The following is a 16,417-nucleotide window of genomic DNA, read 5'->3' as shown; positions in this document are numbered from 1 at the left end:
AAGGACTAGGCGACCAACGTAACACAGTTTTGAAGCTAAGTGGCCTAACTCTTCTCTGTCCATCTGCTTGAGTGGAATTTCGGAGAAGAGGAATTGGCAAATAACCATGACGGGAGGGCACGGTGTAATTAATTCGGAACTGCCATTCCAAACCGTGCGCGGTAGAGAAGAAATTAGGGCGTGGATTGTAGGAAATATAATGTCGAGGGTGGAGTCGACATTTGCGAGCACTCTGCTCCAATGAGTGCACTAACTGTTGCTCAGTGAGTTCTGAGAAGTAACTCGAGTCTGACAGATTCGATATATTCCTATAATTATATATGCAACTGGAACTATTTGTTGCATGCTGAGCTAGAAAACTGGGTAATCTCTAATTTCGAGTATGGCAGTTGCAATTGTCCATACACTTTTGCCAGCCGATTCAGGCAATAGGATCGTTCCAGTAAGTGATCAGCTCTGTGCCACATACCCTTGTATCCTGATTCTATAAAGAGTCGATCTCTATTGTATTAAATGTGTATGCTACACAACACTTCTTTCAATTACCTGCTTCAGCTTCTAAATTTCTCATATCACTTGGCCGAACGTAGACTCCTGTCGGCTTTCGATTTCCTAGTGCTTTTCCCACCATTACATTGAAGACTAGGTCATCACAATTTTGAGTCTCATCGATGAGATCGTTCACAGCCTGAGGCACTGTTGTCTTAAACATTTTAAGGTAGTCAAAATGGACAAAAGCTGCTCCTATCAATACCAAAGAATAATACCGATCCCCATAATACAACACATCTCTTGGATGAGCTTCCAGTTCTCTGCTTCCATAAGTATAAACACCGTTCTCGGATAACACGTGCTTTCTTGGTACAAATCCTACTATTTGATCTGAAAATTGCTAAAAGAGTACATATGGGTTGATCAACAATTACGTCGAAAGTACACTCTATATAAAATGGGTCTCACCTGCCAGACAGAGAATGCAAATGTTATGTCATTTGCACTAACCAAAATGTCGTCATCCAATATGAGTACAGCTAAAACAAACATTAACCACTAGTTTTAGAAAGTTTTGAGGCACTAGTGTATAAAAACAATTCATTGCTACAAAAGCATATGCCAAAAACGATTGCAGAGTAACTTCATAATGGCATGACTACAGAGACGATTCCTTAATTCTAAGTTCCCCTTCCTTTTAGGTCATTCATCTAGCAAGACTTTGCAGTCTGCTTGAGATTCCGTGCACACAAGACTGCAGATCTACAAATCAGTAGCATACCAAACAATAACTTCCCATCTGTAGTACATACAGTACAACTTAATTAACTCCCCACACTAATTAATGATTGTGTAAACAGCACATAAACCAAGATCACGCATAAAACAACAAATCATAGCTAAATAGTCGCTAATTCATATTAGAACTATTTATGCCTGAGCTCACTGCCACAAAGCAAATGTTAATTAGATTCACTCATCAATTAGTCATACAAACCAACGGAAAAACAGCAAGAATGCATAGCTTCAATTCTAGGGATACTGTACACTCAAAATTCGATCACAATAACTCACCTTCAGTGTCAATTTCTGAAAATGGATGTAGCCTGTTTCTCATTCTGTTGTGGTCTTGCTGGATAAAGTGGACAGGAACAGGATGGGGATCATACTTTCTCCAGGCATTGACAGGTGGTGGCTCACCCACATTGTTCCAAACAACAATGATTCTAGACAGCTGGTGAATACCGCTATAGTGATTGAGCAGTTTAATTAACAAATCAGATCTGTTGAATGTTTGCAAGACAAGGGTAAATTTCTGTTCCAATAAATTATGATGACCAACAAAGCTCCCCTGAGGCAAACCAGTTGACTTGTCGACTGGAAGTCCATTCAGAGTAGACACACAAAACGCCAAAAACACAAGGAATAGAAAGAAAACCAATAAAAACAGCCCACCCTGACGCTTGGATAATCTTAGATATCGTCCAATCACACTTATTCTTACACCTTGAGTGGGCATTCGCCATGAGTCCATCTAATTTGGAATGACAATTAATTAATATCCGACAGACTTTCAGACTGTACAGACAGGCATTCAATAATCATTTGTCCAACATCAATTTACGTACTATCTGGTACAACATTGAAAACATCTGCGACAAGCACATACTGGGAATACATTTGCAATTCTGAGCTCTAGCGTTTGCATACATCTGCACGTGTCTACCTCTGATATATGCAGTTACAGTATCAGCAAGCAAATGCTGCAATGCGTCATGCAGAAAGACAGTGACTCACTGGTATTGTGAATCACTGATGTCTTTATCAACTTCTCAGCACTGAAACAATCGTTCAAGCCAAATACAAAATTTTCTATTGTCTACTGGTGAGATCCTGTTGGAGTGCTATAGACCACCCCGACATTTGCAGCGTTAAATTTTACCTTGATGTGGTCTCCTAGAGGTCTCGACGCTATTTTGCACAAGATGACCGTTTCGCCTCGCGGAACTTAATGTCCCGTATAAGCCGCACACCTGCCGAATGACTATTATTCGTACTTAAATGTTCCTTCAGGACACACTCTAGTACACTGTTGAATGGCGTTGTTAGTGAAAACGCTACAGAGAATACTAGGATTTTCATCATCAAGACTTGCAGGCACAGATCTCTATGGTAACAAGTACTATGAAGTTTCTGCTACAGGTTTGTTGTTCATTTACAAAACACGTACGTCAGCTTAGAAATGTATCAAGACAGATGTCGAAAACGGCATTAACTTAAGGTGACTTAAGTTAACTGGAACAATAAATTAGAGAACAGAGCAGTACCAAGTGTTCTGTTGACAGAACTATTCTCATATGCATGAATTCTAGTTAGCTATGTCTACAATTGCTGCGTTACTACTACTACTAAGCTGACTGTGTAATCTGTGTGGTTGTAGAAAATAGTCGAGGAAAGAGATATATGAAACCAGCAGGAGTCCTCAAGGCTCACCAGTACACAAATGACGCAATACCTGTTCAGTGGGAAAGTAAGTTTGCTCAGTTAATAATATGCTTTCTGTGAACGGAGAAGACACACAGACTGTGTATAAGCTAAATTCTCTAGCTGCTATGGTGTCGGCACATATCTATAGCCACAACTGGGAAAAGGTTGAGCTCCTCTGGGTTCGCCGACAGTACATGACCTCGTTATCTCAGAAGGCAACTGGTTTACATCCTTATGAGAGACAAAGATAGGGTGGGCATACAGACTGCCAAGTGTTGCCTAGTTTTCGTGATTCATAAGACAAGCTTAAGAATTGATCAGACAAGGTGGAGAAAAGAAAGTGGTGTAGTACTGTGGATAGCAAGACATATCAAAGTTATTTAACGAGTCTGAATGGGTATTAGGCAATTACACAATATTGGGCAGCCAGTTCCTGTCGGGAGTTTCTACTACCTTGGAGATGCTGTCGCTGTTTGCCAATAATAACAGCTTGTTTTAGTGCCTTCATAGGTTTCTCAATACCTTTGTTACAAGTAGACACTTCTATTAGTAAAAAGTGCATGCACAACATGGTGTGAAACTTGTTGTAACTGGTGAACACTATGGTTGCAACAGACATTACAGAATATGCATCATCATTTTGCATACTTTTGCATACTATTACCTTAAGTTGGCTCTATGATGAAGTTTGTCACATTTGTGTGCAGGGTGGCTCCGTTGGCTCCGGGAGGATCCACCTTTGCATGAGGTAAGACATAAATACACTGCTAATGAGTCGCAGCTTGCTCTATAGACTGTTTTCAGACTGAAAGCATTTGCACAAATTTGTATTGCTTTGAGTGTAGCATGAATAATATAACATACTGTTCACTGAATGAATAGATGTGTTTTCAGTTGCTCTATCACCATAAAAACTCTGTTGTTAGGAACTGAAGTGGGGAAACGAGCGTTTAGGAAAAGTTCGGAAGAAAGCAAGAGACATTGAACAAAAGGATCAGCAGGTAAATTTGTATGCTCAGTGTTTCCAGGTAATTCAAAGAACCTTCTGTTTCAATGTCTCTGGTGGTTAGCTGAGAGAGCAAGAAATTGAAGGTCTGTAAGATGCATAAATTGCATCGGCTACCATTCACATTCCCACCCTTGTGTTTGGTTATTTTCCAGACGGTATTACTGCAGCTGTACGGAATGTGAAAGGTTTGAGGCAGAATTTCTCTGACTATTGGTTAACAAATAGTATCCTCCGGATGTAGGTACAAGTAGCAAAGCAACTCCTTTAGTTTCATCAAGAAATTCGTCTGAAGAACAAACAAGTGACGTAAAGAGTTTTGAACCAGATTCGTGGCATCCAGGGCCATAAAAGCACTTTACAGTATGACGTAGAGTTTTGAACCAGATTCGTGGCATCCAGGGCCATAAAAGCAATTTACAGTAATAGGCTTAATAAAGCAAACTAGATTCAGACCGCTTTGTAGGTGTATCTACTCTACAGTTGTGTCCAAGCATTTGTGCTATCCAGAAGAACAGATATCACCTACGTCTATCTAAACATCAATTATGTCACGTTTTGAAACACAAACGTTATGTTGCTACAAGATGAGAGCACTTGATCCTGTAATAAACGCAGGTCTGCCACTGTCTACTACCACTTATTAGATCAACTCGTGGCTCACCTCTATTTCTAACTCATTCTGTGGAGAACTAACTTTACGCCAGTTGAGCAACTCAGTCACAGGGTTATTAGTCTAGCATAGAAAATAGAACATTGTTTTCAGTATGTTGTGATGCTGTGAGAAAGTTGACAGAATGGCTCATACCTTGGTGAGCTCTAGAGACGATATGTCATCACTGATGGCCAGCTGACAGGGTCTCAAGGCGGAAAGAGCGTTGACTGACTGATCCTTGGTACATGTACCTTCACCTTCCTAACAAACGTATACAATTACAATACAGTCAACTTAGACTCATTTCATTCTATGTACCATGACTACAACTTTGCTACGCACACGTCCACAAATCAGGTCATATGTATCACAAAGTGTGTTCTCTCTCAAACTGAACAGATCCTTTTCCACAAAAAAGACATGAGATAATCACTATTTATCATTGGCAGTCGTTTTGTACCCTAAGTTCTTCTAAACTGAACTGCGGTTTAGCCGTTTTATTCTGGGTATCCATGACGGTACCGCTGAGGCCTTGCTTCATCAACTGACGTTGAAACATCTTTTCCTCTATTGTACCCTGATCATAAGATACCACTGGAGTGAAACGTTTAGCATCGGGTACCATCACAATCGTTCTAACTGTAGTAAGTAAGCGATAGATATGTACAGTATTCTTCTGACCGTCTCTCCACACTCGAGCCATGACCTTTAAATATGAGACAATGCAAGCGTTTGATATGACACAACACATTAGACAGGCATACCTGAAGATCATTAGCTGGATTCCAGTCTATGTCATACAGTATAAGATAGGAAGCACCCACTAAATTTAAACCAACACCGCCAGCTTTTGAGCTGAGCAAGAACACAACTGTGGTACAAATGGAAACACCGTCGTCGTCATCCCAGTAAACTTAGACACACAACACACATACAATCATTGCCAAGCTTCTTGTTAAAATGATCAACAATGGGCATTCGTTTATTAGATGGTGTAGATCCGTCGAGTCTGAGAAATTCGTATTGCAAGCTCTCACACACCCGCTGTAACAAGTCTAGTGTCTGGAAACAAAAGCAGTAATAACATGGAGACTTAAACGTTTGTTGTAGCAGTACTGTCTACTTTGGTGTAGTTCGAGACCAGCACAACTCGTTCGTTTCCTCGCTGTCTGAGACTCTTTAGCATCTTTACAACCACATGAAGCTTACCAGAATCTTCTATTACGGTATCCTCATGCAGCTGGTAATGAGCAGTCACTTCCTGAAATTCATTGTAACCAGTTGCAGGCATTTCCTAGGAACACACGCCTTTAAAAGTTCCTTTTTGAGAAGAAGTGTGTGTGTGTGTGTGTGTGTGTGTGTGTGTGTGTGTGTGTTGTGTGTGTGTGTGTGTGTGTGTGTGTGTGTGTGTGTGCACGCGTATTTGTGTGTACTGAACGCGTACGTCTCCATCACGTTTGGCTGCTAGAGGTTTCACGAAAAGATGGGGGCTGTTGCACAGCTTCTTCAGCGCTCCTATGCAGAGAAGATGTTGCGTTCCTCCATCTCTCTCTAGAGACCAATCGGACAAACAACTCCTAACAAGCCGAGTCTCAAGAAACTTCAGATATAGCGAAAGCTGAACAGACGACGGCCGACAAAAAACAATGCTTTCCACTAAAACCAGTACATACACGATATCGACACATGCAATTCATTCATGACAACAACCTTTGGGAGGAAGGTACCGCTGAATTACTTCTTGAGTCCGACGCAAGCAAAACAAAGATGTAAGACGCGCTAGCTGCATCACAACGCATTATTACAACGCAGAAAAAATTAATCTATGTACAGTACCCACCTCCGTCGCTCGGCATTCACCTAACGCTTTATCCTCCGCTACACAATTTGGCTGCCGGGACATAATAATCGGTTCTTCGTAAACCTTGCGAAAAGCAGCGATAGTTCCTACAAACGGCATAACGTCATCCATGGTCCAAAATGTGTCACCGCTAGAAAATCGCTGAAACTCAAACACACCGGCCACTATCGGTACCGGTACCGTGGTCACGTGATCGTTGCCGGCCAAACCGGTCGACGTACAGTGTACGCAGCCAGTACGCGACTTGTTTCAAACGTTTACTTTCTATTGAAAACGCAAAGAGTGTCTAAAATTTGTCGTACCTAAAATTCCCGGATTGCAGAAGTCGACAATTCCGAAGAATTCTTGCAAGTCATTCTAGAGCAATGCACAATATACATACGTAGACAGTAACCGTGTGTGGTGTGGTGTGGTGTGTGTGTGTGTGTGTGTGTGTGTGTGTGTGTGTGTGTGTGTGTGTGTGCGTGCTATTTAAGAACCTGGATAGGAGTACCCGTCAGTACAATCCTTCTTCGTGCCGGCAGCTCCATAATAGCCTGTCAACGACAAGCGAATTATCCAACGGCATGCAATTCATGAGTCACTCATTGAAGCTAATTGTTTACAGATGAAGTTTTCCTGCAAGCGTTTTTCAATCGATGTCCTTCGTCGCAGATAATCAAATCAAAACGCATGTCTCGAATTCGTTCATGACAGCGCAAAAACATCTCGTAGCTTAGAATCATTACCGGTGAAAGACAATGACTGAACTCCTAAGCAAGACATTCTGCTAAGTTACCAAACAAAACGTCTGCCACTCTGGTATACAGCGGGTGTACCTCAACTCTTCTGTCTGAAGTAACAGCAAAGACGTGCAACCTTTCAGAACCGAGCCATTTACGAAACTCTTGCTGCCAGTTCTATATATAGTTGAACACCAAAACAGCATCACCGGACAGTAGTGAGACGATTCTTTAAATGCAATTTAGGAGTGGGAAGTAACAGCATCAAGCTCTGCCACTGACATCATGGACATAATTTTACAAACCAACTTTGCCTAATAATCTGTGTAGCATGCATAGCAAATGAATAGTGTACACAGTTCAACCATTGCTAATCAATATAATCATGCATCATATCTGTGCATCACAATCTACTCTGCACGTGTAGCAATAACTATCCCAAACAAAGTTGAATCAGTAACTCAAACTGTGAGCAACACTAAACGCGACAAAATGACTTACCTTGACAAGACTACTTGGAGTAATGATGACAGCCTTCTTCACTACAGGACGTCCGCCATAGGGACCTTGCTTCATTAGAGTCCTTAAAGAGAGACAAACGACCTTTACACGTACACCTGTCACAAATATATACATCATTCAACATTACCACAACAAAGTGATGCACTGAAGTGTCTTCCCCAACCCCATTTCATCACTGGTAAATAAAGAATACAGTTAGGAGAGTATTCTCGACCAATTTGGCTCAACTAATTTCTTTACGCTAGAATGGCTCCTTGTCCCGAGAAAGGCCTCATACTCATTATACACTCATAGAGAAAGACAGTTCCATCACGTTGATGAGATCTCAGTTGATTTGACAAATGAGGATCAACGACCACGTCAACAAGGAGCAAACCTTTTTTGTTGAACTCCCACTAGATAATTAATCCATCAGTAAGAGCAATGAATATAATACAATTGGTGCATGATGCCATTGTGGTTAATTGCCTGGTGAGCATGACTTGGACGAGGCATGACTAAGGCACCCACAGCCTTTGGATCATGTCTGGAAGTCACAAGTTGAGGCTGTCAAAATACAAAGAATGTATTTGTTCAGTGTAACAAGATCCACAATCTCATTACGAACACTACTACTTCTCTGTTTGCAGCAATTTCGGCTGCTTTGCTGGGATCACCTTTTCTTATCGTAAAGGGTTTCGGTGCTAGATAACAACACAACAATATGACAACATCTAGAGAAGTACAGTAGAAAAGCAACCAGAACAAAGTTACACTACACATAACACAGTTAAGCTATCGTCACACCGTGACCAACATCTACAAATTCCATTGTCTCTTTGTGTACAAACCACTCTGCTGGCAGTATGCACTATAATCAGTCCAAGAATATGTGTTTTGTTCCTAGGGTTTGCACATTTCCAGTACATTGTGACGATACATGATACACTTCGAATTCCTGGATCAGCCAAGCTGGAAATTTCCCATAAAAACTGCTGCTCCTGCTGCTACTAACCACCACCACCACCCACCCACCATTGTGACAAATGTGGCTAGCAAAACAATGTCTAATGCTCATACTTCACTGAGTATACTGCATGACGTTAATATGGTAGATCTCACAGGTCACAACCAGATTGAACCAGCATCAATCACCAACGCAATTCAATCAACATGTCATGACAAGTTGTGACAAACAAACTGCATGTCAATAACCTTCCACAGTTATGGAAGACAAGTAGAGACTGACAATAAATGTATATACTTGGTTTAGAATGACATCACACATCAAGACAAAGACATTACCTACGCACAAGTCAATTTGTATTTAAGATGACAGCACACATCAAGACAGAGACATTACATCAATGATTCGTGTTCTCCGCAGCCTCTTAGTGACAGCTTACACACACACACACACACACACACACACACACACACACACACACACACACACACACACACACACACACACACACACACACACACACACACACAATGGCAAATGGCAAATAGATAAGGAGTTGCCGTTAAACGGTAATGCCCCCAGCCAGATGGCTGGGTTCCTGTGCACTAAGTAAGAGCTATGGGCCGTGCTAAGCAATCTCCTGAAGCCTGGCCAGGTGCTCACAGAAGCACTGACTGCGACACCAACTGTGGTGTGGGCACCCGAAGTCCCACCAGGACCCCTGTGGCTGATGGACTTTGTCGCAGTCGAAGGCCTTTGCCACCCAAGTCAAAGACCAGGTACTCATTTATATTCCTGAGTCGAAAGAGGTAATTGTGCATAAGTTTCTTGCCCAAGAAAATTATGCCATAGCTCGCCATCACTGTGACTTAATCTTGCAACCCTGCAAGGTCCCGAATGTTTCCATTGTCCCTAACCAATTGAGCCACAGCACCACACACACACACACACACACACACACACACACACACACACACACACACACACACACACACACACACACACACACACACACAAACACAAGTCATTGGTTACGTTGCTTTAGTTTGGCAGCTGCAGACACTAGCTTTGTTGACTCTGTCAATCTCCCTGTGACAAAACACTTGCCAGTCATATAGTCCTCTGCAGACAGTTTCTGCATTACCTAAGCAAACACATTTCAATACAAGTTAGAAGCAACGCAGCCAAACCAAACAAGTAAGCGTTATTGCCAAGCTGCATCAGCCATTGCAACTACCAATTTACAGAGATCAAGAGAATGTACAGCATGTTGCCATGCCTTGCAACAGTGTCAGCTCAAAAACAAGAGACATGTTGTCAGACTGACTGAGAATACCTGTTTTGTGGTAACTTAAGACAATCTTCAAGTACTGCAAGTCATCACCATTATCCATACTAAAACTGATGAAGGTGTCAGTAGTCAAAATGTTGCCTTGTTTCTTTCACATAGAACTCTTTTTGTTCATACTAGCTCAGGGTTTCCCCAATGTTTTATTTAAACCAGGTGGGCATTAATATCAACTAGTCACGTGACTCAAGTATGACAGGAACTATTGAAGTAATGATCTCCGTCAGTTCTTTTACAACTTCAACATCATTACAAAGACTAACTCTAGGAGTAGTATGTACAAGATTCGTTGCTCACAGAGTGTCAAGGATTAGCACGTAGCGATCATGTCTCATAAAGGCGGCTACGCCCAGTAAAACTGGGCGCGCCCGCCTGGTTCCAGGATGCCTAGGGCAATCCCTGCTAGCTGACAATCTGATGAACTTAGTCAACAAGGCCACATAACACATTCAGTCAAACAATCATAACACAGTAATAAACCCTTGACAATGCTGTAATTATTCTCAAACCCACTGTCTAACAACAGCAGATTTCTATCCAACAATTCAAACTATTGTTAGCCGCAGCAAGAGAACCTAAATAGTCAAATGCATCATACATGATTAAGTGCACATGTAGTAGTATATAAATCCAGACAAGATAAGGTCAAGTGAGCACAACCTAGAGATGATTAATGACTGTAAATAAATAACCACAATATGATCATATTAAAAAATAAACAAAGTGAGACCATATAAGCACAGCTTGGAGAAGAAACTAAGTAATGGTTGTAAACAATCACTCACGATGTGATCGTGTTATGTTCACAGGAAATAAGCAATGTCGTGACGATGTAAACACAGCCTTGCAACTAAGCAATCGTCGTACGTAACCACAACCCAATTGTTTACTGCTCACAAAAACTATACAAGATGCACACAAAATGTACATTCGTGCAAAATTTTCTTGAACACACCAGCACCAAGGTCTTGCAGAATAGATTGACGGCAACAAAATGAGGACCCTCCTCCAACAATGACAAACAGAGCTATAGTATGCATATCACCTAACCTACTGGTATGAGCATGATGAATCGAGCATGATGAATCAAGCATGCAATAAGTCCAGTGATCACTAAACTTTTATAACATAGAGATGTGTGTGTGTGTGTGTGTGTGTGTGTGTGTGTGTGTGTGTGTGTGTGTGTGTGTGTGTGTGTGTGTGTGTGAGTGAGTGAGAGAGAGTGAGTGAGTGAGAGGAGAGGGGAGAGAGTGAGTTCAGCAAGATACTTTGCTAGTTACTTTACGTAAGTAGTTGTATGGTTTTCGTGTGGTTTTAGGGTGTAGTTATGTAGTAGAGTTGCTTGTTTTACATGTTTCCTTGTATGTTATTCTAGTATTATTCTATGCTGACTGAGCTTACTAAATTAGCTACTAACATTTGTGATTACCTTTTCTGAGTTGAATTAAAAGTGAGTGGATGAGTGAGAGGAGAGTGAGTGAGTGAGTGAGTGAGTGAGAGAGAGAGAGAGAACTTTACTTAATATAGGTCACAATTCAGGTATGCAAAAACTTGCAAATGAAATTACCACGCCTTTTAATGGTTATGAAATATTTGTGAGATTGTCACTCTGTATATAACAACAGAGAGCTGTGAAGCAGTTCAATTACTGATTCACTGTTTCTTTAACACCAAAGCAAAATACCAGCTGACACAACTTAATACTGTTACCTTCGTGAGAAAGACAACTAAGGGTGCATTCGACTTTCCCATTCCAACCATTCCAGAATACTAGGAATATGGAAATTATCGTTTGTTTCGCATTCTGGAATGATCGGTTTACTATTCTGAGTAAACCACTTCGTCGACCGGTTTACTCAGTTTAGTTTGTGGTTTGGCTTACTAGAGGTGTGAGAATGAAAGGAATACCTGTTCGTTTGACCAAACAGCAAACCATACATGCGCAGTAGCTCGTCCATGACAACAGACGTACAGAAACAATTACGCAAGCGTCACACACTTTGACAACACACCCCTCATTCCCAAATGCATTTTGAGTTGAACAAGTGTTCAATTTGGTATGACTATTCTCTTCATTCCAGAGTGGCTGGAATGGGGAAATCGAATGTACACTCCCAAATAACAAATACCTATCTCATTTTCATATTTTAGAATAATCCTATACTATAACACGCCAACCCCCCCCCCCCCCCCCCCGCTCCTGTCTGTCCACATTGATGTCTGTCTGTAACATGTCGGTCGACAAGACGTTGGTTTCTGATCGTCGCGAAACGCGGCAGCTGGGTCGAGTTAGACCGTCCGAGACAAACAGTCGAGTCGGATTTGCCTAGACTGCCTTCGATGGCCCGAAACGAGACTTTGGCGGCCTAAAATAAGATGCGCCAGAGTTTGTTTGTTCAATTAACCGAGTATGCGGATGTACATATGTGACGTGCGCTCGCCATCCATTGTATGCCATCCTCTAATTCCCAACTGGTACGGTAGAGTTCAAGAGCTAATATTATTATAAATTCTTTAGTCTGGAAATTTTATAAGACAGGCTGTCTTAAATGTTCTTGAAATTTCAGACTAGAAGTTTGTTGAAATTTATTCATCATCTGTAGTCAACTGAGTAAACATAGATTGATTTGTTCCACGTCTACCCAATTGTGGATTATCACAAATATGATTCTAAAGTTTCATGTAAAACCGACACTTTTGGTTTGTTACTTACTAACCAACCTCAATTTCTTTGCTTCCAATGATTAGAGTAGATCCTTCTTCCAATCCACTAAGATCACTGTACCTGAAACCAGTAGACCGAGATAACCTAAACAAAAATATATTACTGCTGGAAAAACATTAAAATGTGGCCTATCAAAGACACACATGTAACACAACTAGACTAGATGATTGGCCCGAATACATCGTCATAGCAAAAACCAAAAGACTGCTATGTGACTGTACACATATGCAATGACAAGTGAAAACTATGACTTTTCTATTCATGTTGTTTACAGCACATAAATACCTCTGGAACTAACTACACAGACAAACAAACATCACATAAACAAGTATATGTTGTCTGGCCAACAAGTAGTAAGAGAGATTAATTAAATAACAAAACAGATTTGACCAACACTACACAATAGAAAACTGACTCTTTCCCTTCAGTGTCTTTCAATGTTGCTGTCCTGGATTCAACAATAAGAACAGCTATAAAATAGTTTATATATATTAAATTTTTAACTAAAATTGGTCCAAGTTATGTACCATCTCCTTCCCATTTCTTGTGTTTCTTGTTTGAGTTTTTACACCTTCAGTAAAACAATCAAATCAAACAGCTATTAGTGATAAATCATTTGTAAGACAACTGCCATTCTTTGATGAGTATTGTTAAGTACACGTTTCTTCTCAATTGCACAACAAACTCAGTATACAAAATTAAATTAAATTTAGTGATGCCCGTAAATATAAATTAACCTATTTAATTAAGATAGTTAAATGCCTATACGGAGTTCCTACTATGCCTATTGTAATAAGAATTGAAAACATGCAGAATGCACATAGCCATGCATGAATATCTCAATCTCCATTCTCTATATAAAGGTTGTTCCAATAACATGCTGTCATGCTGTTTAATTAATAGTGGAAACAAAATAGAAATAAAGTGAAAAGAAAGTGAGGTGGCTAGACAACCTTGTGCTGTTCTGTAACTAGCAATGCTAAAAAGTTTGCATTAAGTTGAATAATTCACTGTCAGTCCCTAGAAATGAATTTGGTGTTGGATAACAAACTTCTAGGGAAGCCAATGAGTTACATGCCCACAATTGAATTTGGAAACGTTGCCTGTGTCTCGATCTGCATCTGCCCATTTCTTTCTCTCTTATATTTGCTCACCACACTACGCTGTAGTATCTTTTTTCACATGATATGTTTTCCTTTTGTAGACTTCCCTTGATTTCAAACTGCTGATGACCAGATGCACCTCTCTGTGAGACACGTACCTCACATAACCTCCATAGTCGAATACATTTCTTACAAACAATTTACTTCTTTCATTATGTCACTCTTCGATTCAGTTGCAACTCTTCCAGCTGCAGTATTTGCTCTTTCTGATTGAAGTTTGAATGGAGTTACGAACTTGGGCTTCTTTGCTGTAGAAACCATAGATGGAGCTGTGGAACGACGCATTACGGTGATTGTTAATTCATTCTGAAGTCGCAAACGTTGAGTGCCAGATGTACAAAAATCAACCGCCTAGACTCTACTTAATATACGGGACTCGTCATGCCTTGTGTGCCCCAATACCTATTTTCTCTAAGCGCGCGTACCGTCTTTCGGTCAATGTGCCACGCCTCCTCACGGAGCAGTATTCGATTTGTCATACGTTGCAACCAGAGACAACCGTCAATCAGATCCAAGAACCGTTTTAGAAAGAGTTGTTTACCAGAAAAGTACTAGTGTAATTCATGTTTGCGATTGCCGGGTCTTGTTGGACAGAACTTTCCTGTGCGAAATGAAGAAGCATTAGAATTCTAAACTTTTGGCTATACGGAACACCTGCTGCACAAGTACTGGCACCTGTTTTTGAAGAGGGTGAGAAGGAGCCTGGACACAACGCCATCGTTAGAACAATGAGCGCATGCGCTGCATTCCAATTGGCCGGCCGTCTGTCCGTCTACTGACATCCTACTGTAATCCTAAGGCATGCGAACTTAGTCAATTAGTTAGACAGGGGCGGGGAAAGACTGGTACGAATCTAGAAATCAATCGCTTTCGTGCTGACGAGAGTTATACGGGAACATTGCAACCAAACTATTTACATGTAGAGCCCGTACATTTACAAGTACACGTGTACTCTCATGTATAGCTATTACAGTACTTGTAAATTACTGTACCTTGACGACTATAAATAACACATGCACTTTGACGACTCTAACTAGCACATGCATTATTGCGAACTTTGCGGTCACGTGAAACGACTTAGCCTCGTACCAGACCCTCTCGCGCCGTCATGCCCGGTTCCCGTATAACACGACAACGCTGGAGAGGGTCTGGGATCATACCGCCTACCGTTTATGCTATCAGATGATCAAACTAGCTCGTATGCCACCAAGCCTCAGGCTACTAATACGATTAGTCTAATAGTTATTCTCATGTATCACACGGAATGTCTTGCAACAGACTTGACCTTCCATTCGTACTCTACTTGTTTCCTTTCCGTGTTGGTATCCTGTCTCTACGCAAGCTCTACGTATTTGCCAATCTCTCTGGGAAAGAGGACTTCCTCTCCAAGAGACTCTAGAGCGGAAGTCAACACCGTGTCTGACGGCACGCTCTGCCAGGCTCCAAATGTTCTCGAATCGTACTCGAGCTTCCCGATTTGTATTGTTCTCGTAGCCTAGCACAGTAATAGAGCGGCGACTAGTGCATCCCTAGTCCAAGCTACCTAGACTGCTGATCGAATCACATTGCACCTCACAGCTTCAGATAACGTAAATCGAACTCAGGATCGAGCTCCCTCTGTGAATGAATCTCTTTCCATGCGGCAAGGTGGGTCTCTTCTCATGCAGCTGTACAGGAACGAAATGTAACAGTGAATGTATGCAATCGAATATCACAGCTAGCATAACTTTGATGGAAGGATAGCTTCAATTAACTAAGAGTATGAGAGTGTTGACATTGGTGACGTGGGTGACACTTAGATGACGTGGGTGACACTTAGATGACGTGGGTGACACTTAGATGACGTGGGTGACACTAGGTGAAGAAAGTAGGCGGTATGATCCCAGACCCTCTCCAGCGTTGTCGTGTTATACGGGAACCGGGCATGACGGCGCGAGAGGCCTGGTACGAGGCTGAAACGACTGTCGCTTTGTACGAATCTAGATAGTTACATTTTACAACTAGAATAGCCCCTAGGAAAAGATTCGTATTTTTTCGCGACAATCGTAAGAACCTAATTAGCTAACTTGGTTTTAGAAGGCTCCGCTAGCTGTGATATTAGAGTCGTAAATACTAGATGTAATGTACTAAAATAAAATGAATGTAAGAAAATGTAAATAAATAATAAACAGTGTAAACACACCTTCTCTAGCCCAGCTGTTCGATTCTGTGACCCCGCCGACGTGAGTCATTATTGCCTCCAGGACGAGGAAGTGCCACAATACTGCATGCACAATGTCAATTAGCTAAATGCGTTCTGCCCGTATCACGCGTTTCTCGCTGCAATCTTGAAACGAAATTACGTCGAAATTTTGACTCGTCTAGCTAGAGCCTTCACAACAAACTGGCACTACGTAGTAATATTGTAGGCGCGACTTGCTGTTTCAAAAGTTGGGGTTTTACCAAGAGCAAGACCTTTCGACTAGAGAGAACGAGCATGTCATCGATCGG

General features: G+C 41.3%; 3 protein-coding genes across 6 annotated transcripts; 1 reads left to right on the top strand and 2 right to left on the bottom strand.

Moving 5' to 3' along the window:
• Window positions 1–274: 274 nt before the first annotated feature.
• Window positions 275–2,505, bottom strand: LOC134185174 (exostosin-like 2). Of its 2 annotated transcripts, XM_062652954.1 has the most exons (7): window positions 2,435–2,505; window positions 2,290–2,330; window positions 1,999–2,026; window positions 1,567–1,739; window positions 961–1,031; window positions 547–892; window positions 275–484 (listed from the first exon to the last, which is right to left on the bottom strand). In XM_062652954.1, the coding sequence occupies exons 3-7, from the start codon at window positions 2,016–2,018 to the stop codon at window positions 333–335; spliced, it is 762 nt and encodes a 253-aa protein (XP_062508938.1). In that variant the 5' UTR covers window positions 2,019–2,026; window positions 2,290–2,330; window positions 2,435–2,505; the 3' UTR covers window positions 275–332. The 2 variants fall into 2 exon arrangements, with proteins under 2 accessions (XP_062508938.1, XP_062508937.1); XM_062652953.1 differs by having other exon boundaries at window positions 1,567–2,026.
• Window positions 2,458–4,440, top strand: LOC134185175 (NADH dehydrogenase [ubiquinone] 1 alpha subcomplex assembly factor 2-like). The gene is made up of 7 exons (XM_062652955.1): window positions 2,458–2,694; window positions 2,933–3,022; window positions 3,687–3,727; window positions 3,906–3,980; window positions 4,050–4,071; window positions 4,141–4,173; window positions 4,230–4,440. The coding sequence occupies exons 1-7, from the start codon at window positions 2,589–2,591 to the stop codon at window positions 4,334–4,336; spliced, it is 474 nt and encodes a 157-aa protein (XP_062508939.1). The 5' UTR covers window positions 2,458–2,588; the 3' UTR covers window positions 4,337–4,440.
• Window positions 4,441–4,448: 8 nt separating this feature from the next.
• LOC134185173 (DNA repair and recombination protein RAD54B-like) lies at window positions 4,449–15,714 on the bottom strand. 3 transcript variants are annotated; one of them, XM_062652951.1, is made up of 27 exons: window positions 15,499–15,714; window positions 15,213–15,422; window positions 13,292–13,335; window positions 13,180–13,234; window positions 12,761–12,848; window positions 9,727–9,835; window positions 8,361–8,428; window positions 8,214–8,291; window positions 7,986–8,140; window positions 7,873–7,920; window positions 7,725–7,806; window positions 7,320–7,400; window positions 7,107–7,253; window positions 6,981–7,037; window positions 6,804–6,858; window positions 6,481–6,587; window positions 6,351–6,423; window positions 6,085–6,296; window positions 5,764–5,934; window positions 5,576–5,702; window positions 5,405–5,511; window positions 5,281–5,346; window positions 5,101–5,217; window positions 4,959–5,042; window positions 4,794–4,901; window positions 4,650–4,721; window positions 4,449–4,588 (listed from the first exon to the last, which is right to left on the bottom strand). In XM_062652951.1, exons 6-27 carry the CDS (start codon window positions 9,830–9,832, stop codon window positions 4,532–4,534), a joined length of 2,178 nt encoding a protein of 725 aa, XP_062508935.1. In that variant the 5' UTR covers window positions 9,833–9,835; window positions 12,761–12,848; window positions 13,180–13,234; window positions 13,292–13,335; window positions 15,213–15,422; window positions 15,499–15,714; the 3' UTR covers window positions 4,449–4,531. The 3 variants fall into 3 exon arrangements, with proteins under 3 accessions (XP_062508935.1, XP_062508934.1, XP_062508936.1); XM_062652950.1 differs by lacking the exons at window positions 15,213–15,422; window positions 15,499–15,714 and adding exons at window positions 13,919–14,010; window positions 14,072–14,307; XM_062652952.1 differs by lacking the exons at window positions 6,085–6,296; window positions 6,351–6,423; window positions 6,481–6,587; ... (1 more) ...; window positions 15,213–15,422; window positions 15,499–15,714 and adding exons at window positions 13,919–14,010; window positions 14,072–14,307.
• Window positions 15,715–16,417: the final 703 nt, after the last annotated feature.

Source organism: Corticium candelabrum, chromosome 10, assembly GCF_963422355.1.
Source record: "Corticium candelabrum chromosome 10, ooCorCand1.1, whole genome shotgun sequence".
Taxonomy (NCBI): domain Eukaryota; kingdom Metazoa; phylum Porifera; class Homoscleromorpha; order Homosclerophorida; family Plakinidae; genus Corticium; species Corticium candelabrum.
This window is presented reverse-complemented; position numbering and strand designations above follow the sequence as displayed.

Excerpts from the sequence above, each read along its gene's own strand:
- LOC134185174 (XM_062652953.1), bottom strand. The coding sequence starts at position 2,026 with ATGGACTCATGGCGAATGCCCACTCAAGGTGTAAGAATAAGTGTGATT. Across the intron at positions 893-960 it reads TTGCATTCTCTGTCTGGCAG|CAATTTTCAGATCAAATAGT; the intron begins GTGAGACCCATT and ends GTACTCTTTTAG. Across the intron at positions 485-546 it reads AAATTTAGAAGCTGAAGCAG|AATCAGGATACAAGGGTATG; the intron begins GTAATTGAAAGA and ends GACTCTTTATAG.
- LOC134185175 (XM_062652955.1), top strand. The coding sequence starts at position 2,589 with ATGGCGTTGTTAGTGAAAACGCTACAGAGAATACTAGGATTTTCATCA. Across the intron at positions 4,072-4,140 it reads GAGAGAGCAAGAAATTGAAG|ACGGTATTACTGCAGCTGTA; the intron begins GTCTGTAAGATG and ends GTTATTTTCCAG. Across the intron at positions 4,174-4,229 it reads AGCTGTACGGAATGTGAAAG|GTACAAGTAGCAAAGCAACT; the intron begins GTTTGAGGCAGA and ends CTCCGGATGTAG.
- LOC134185173 (XM_062652950.1), bottom strand. The coding sequence starts at position 14,212 with ATGCGTCGTTCCACAGCTCCATCTATGGTTTCTACAGCAAAGAAGCCC. Across the intron at positions 7,401-7,724 it reads CTCCAAGTAGTCTTGTCAAG|AACTGGCAGCAAGAGTTTCG; the intron begins GTAAGTCATTTT and ends AACTATATATAG. Across the intron at positions 5,347-5,404 it reads ATCCAGCTAATGATCTTCAG|GTCATGGCTCGAGTGTGGAG; the intron begins GTATGCCTGTCT and ends TCATATTTAAAG.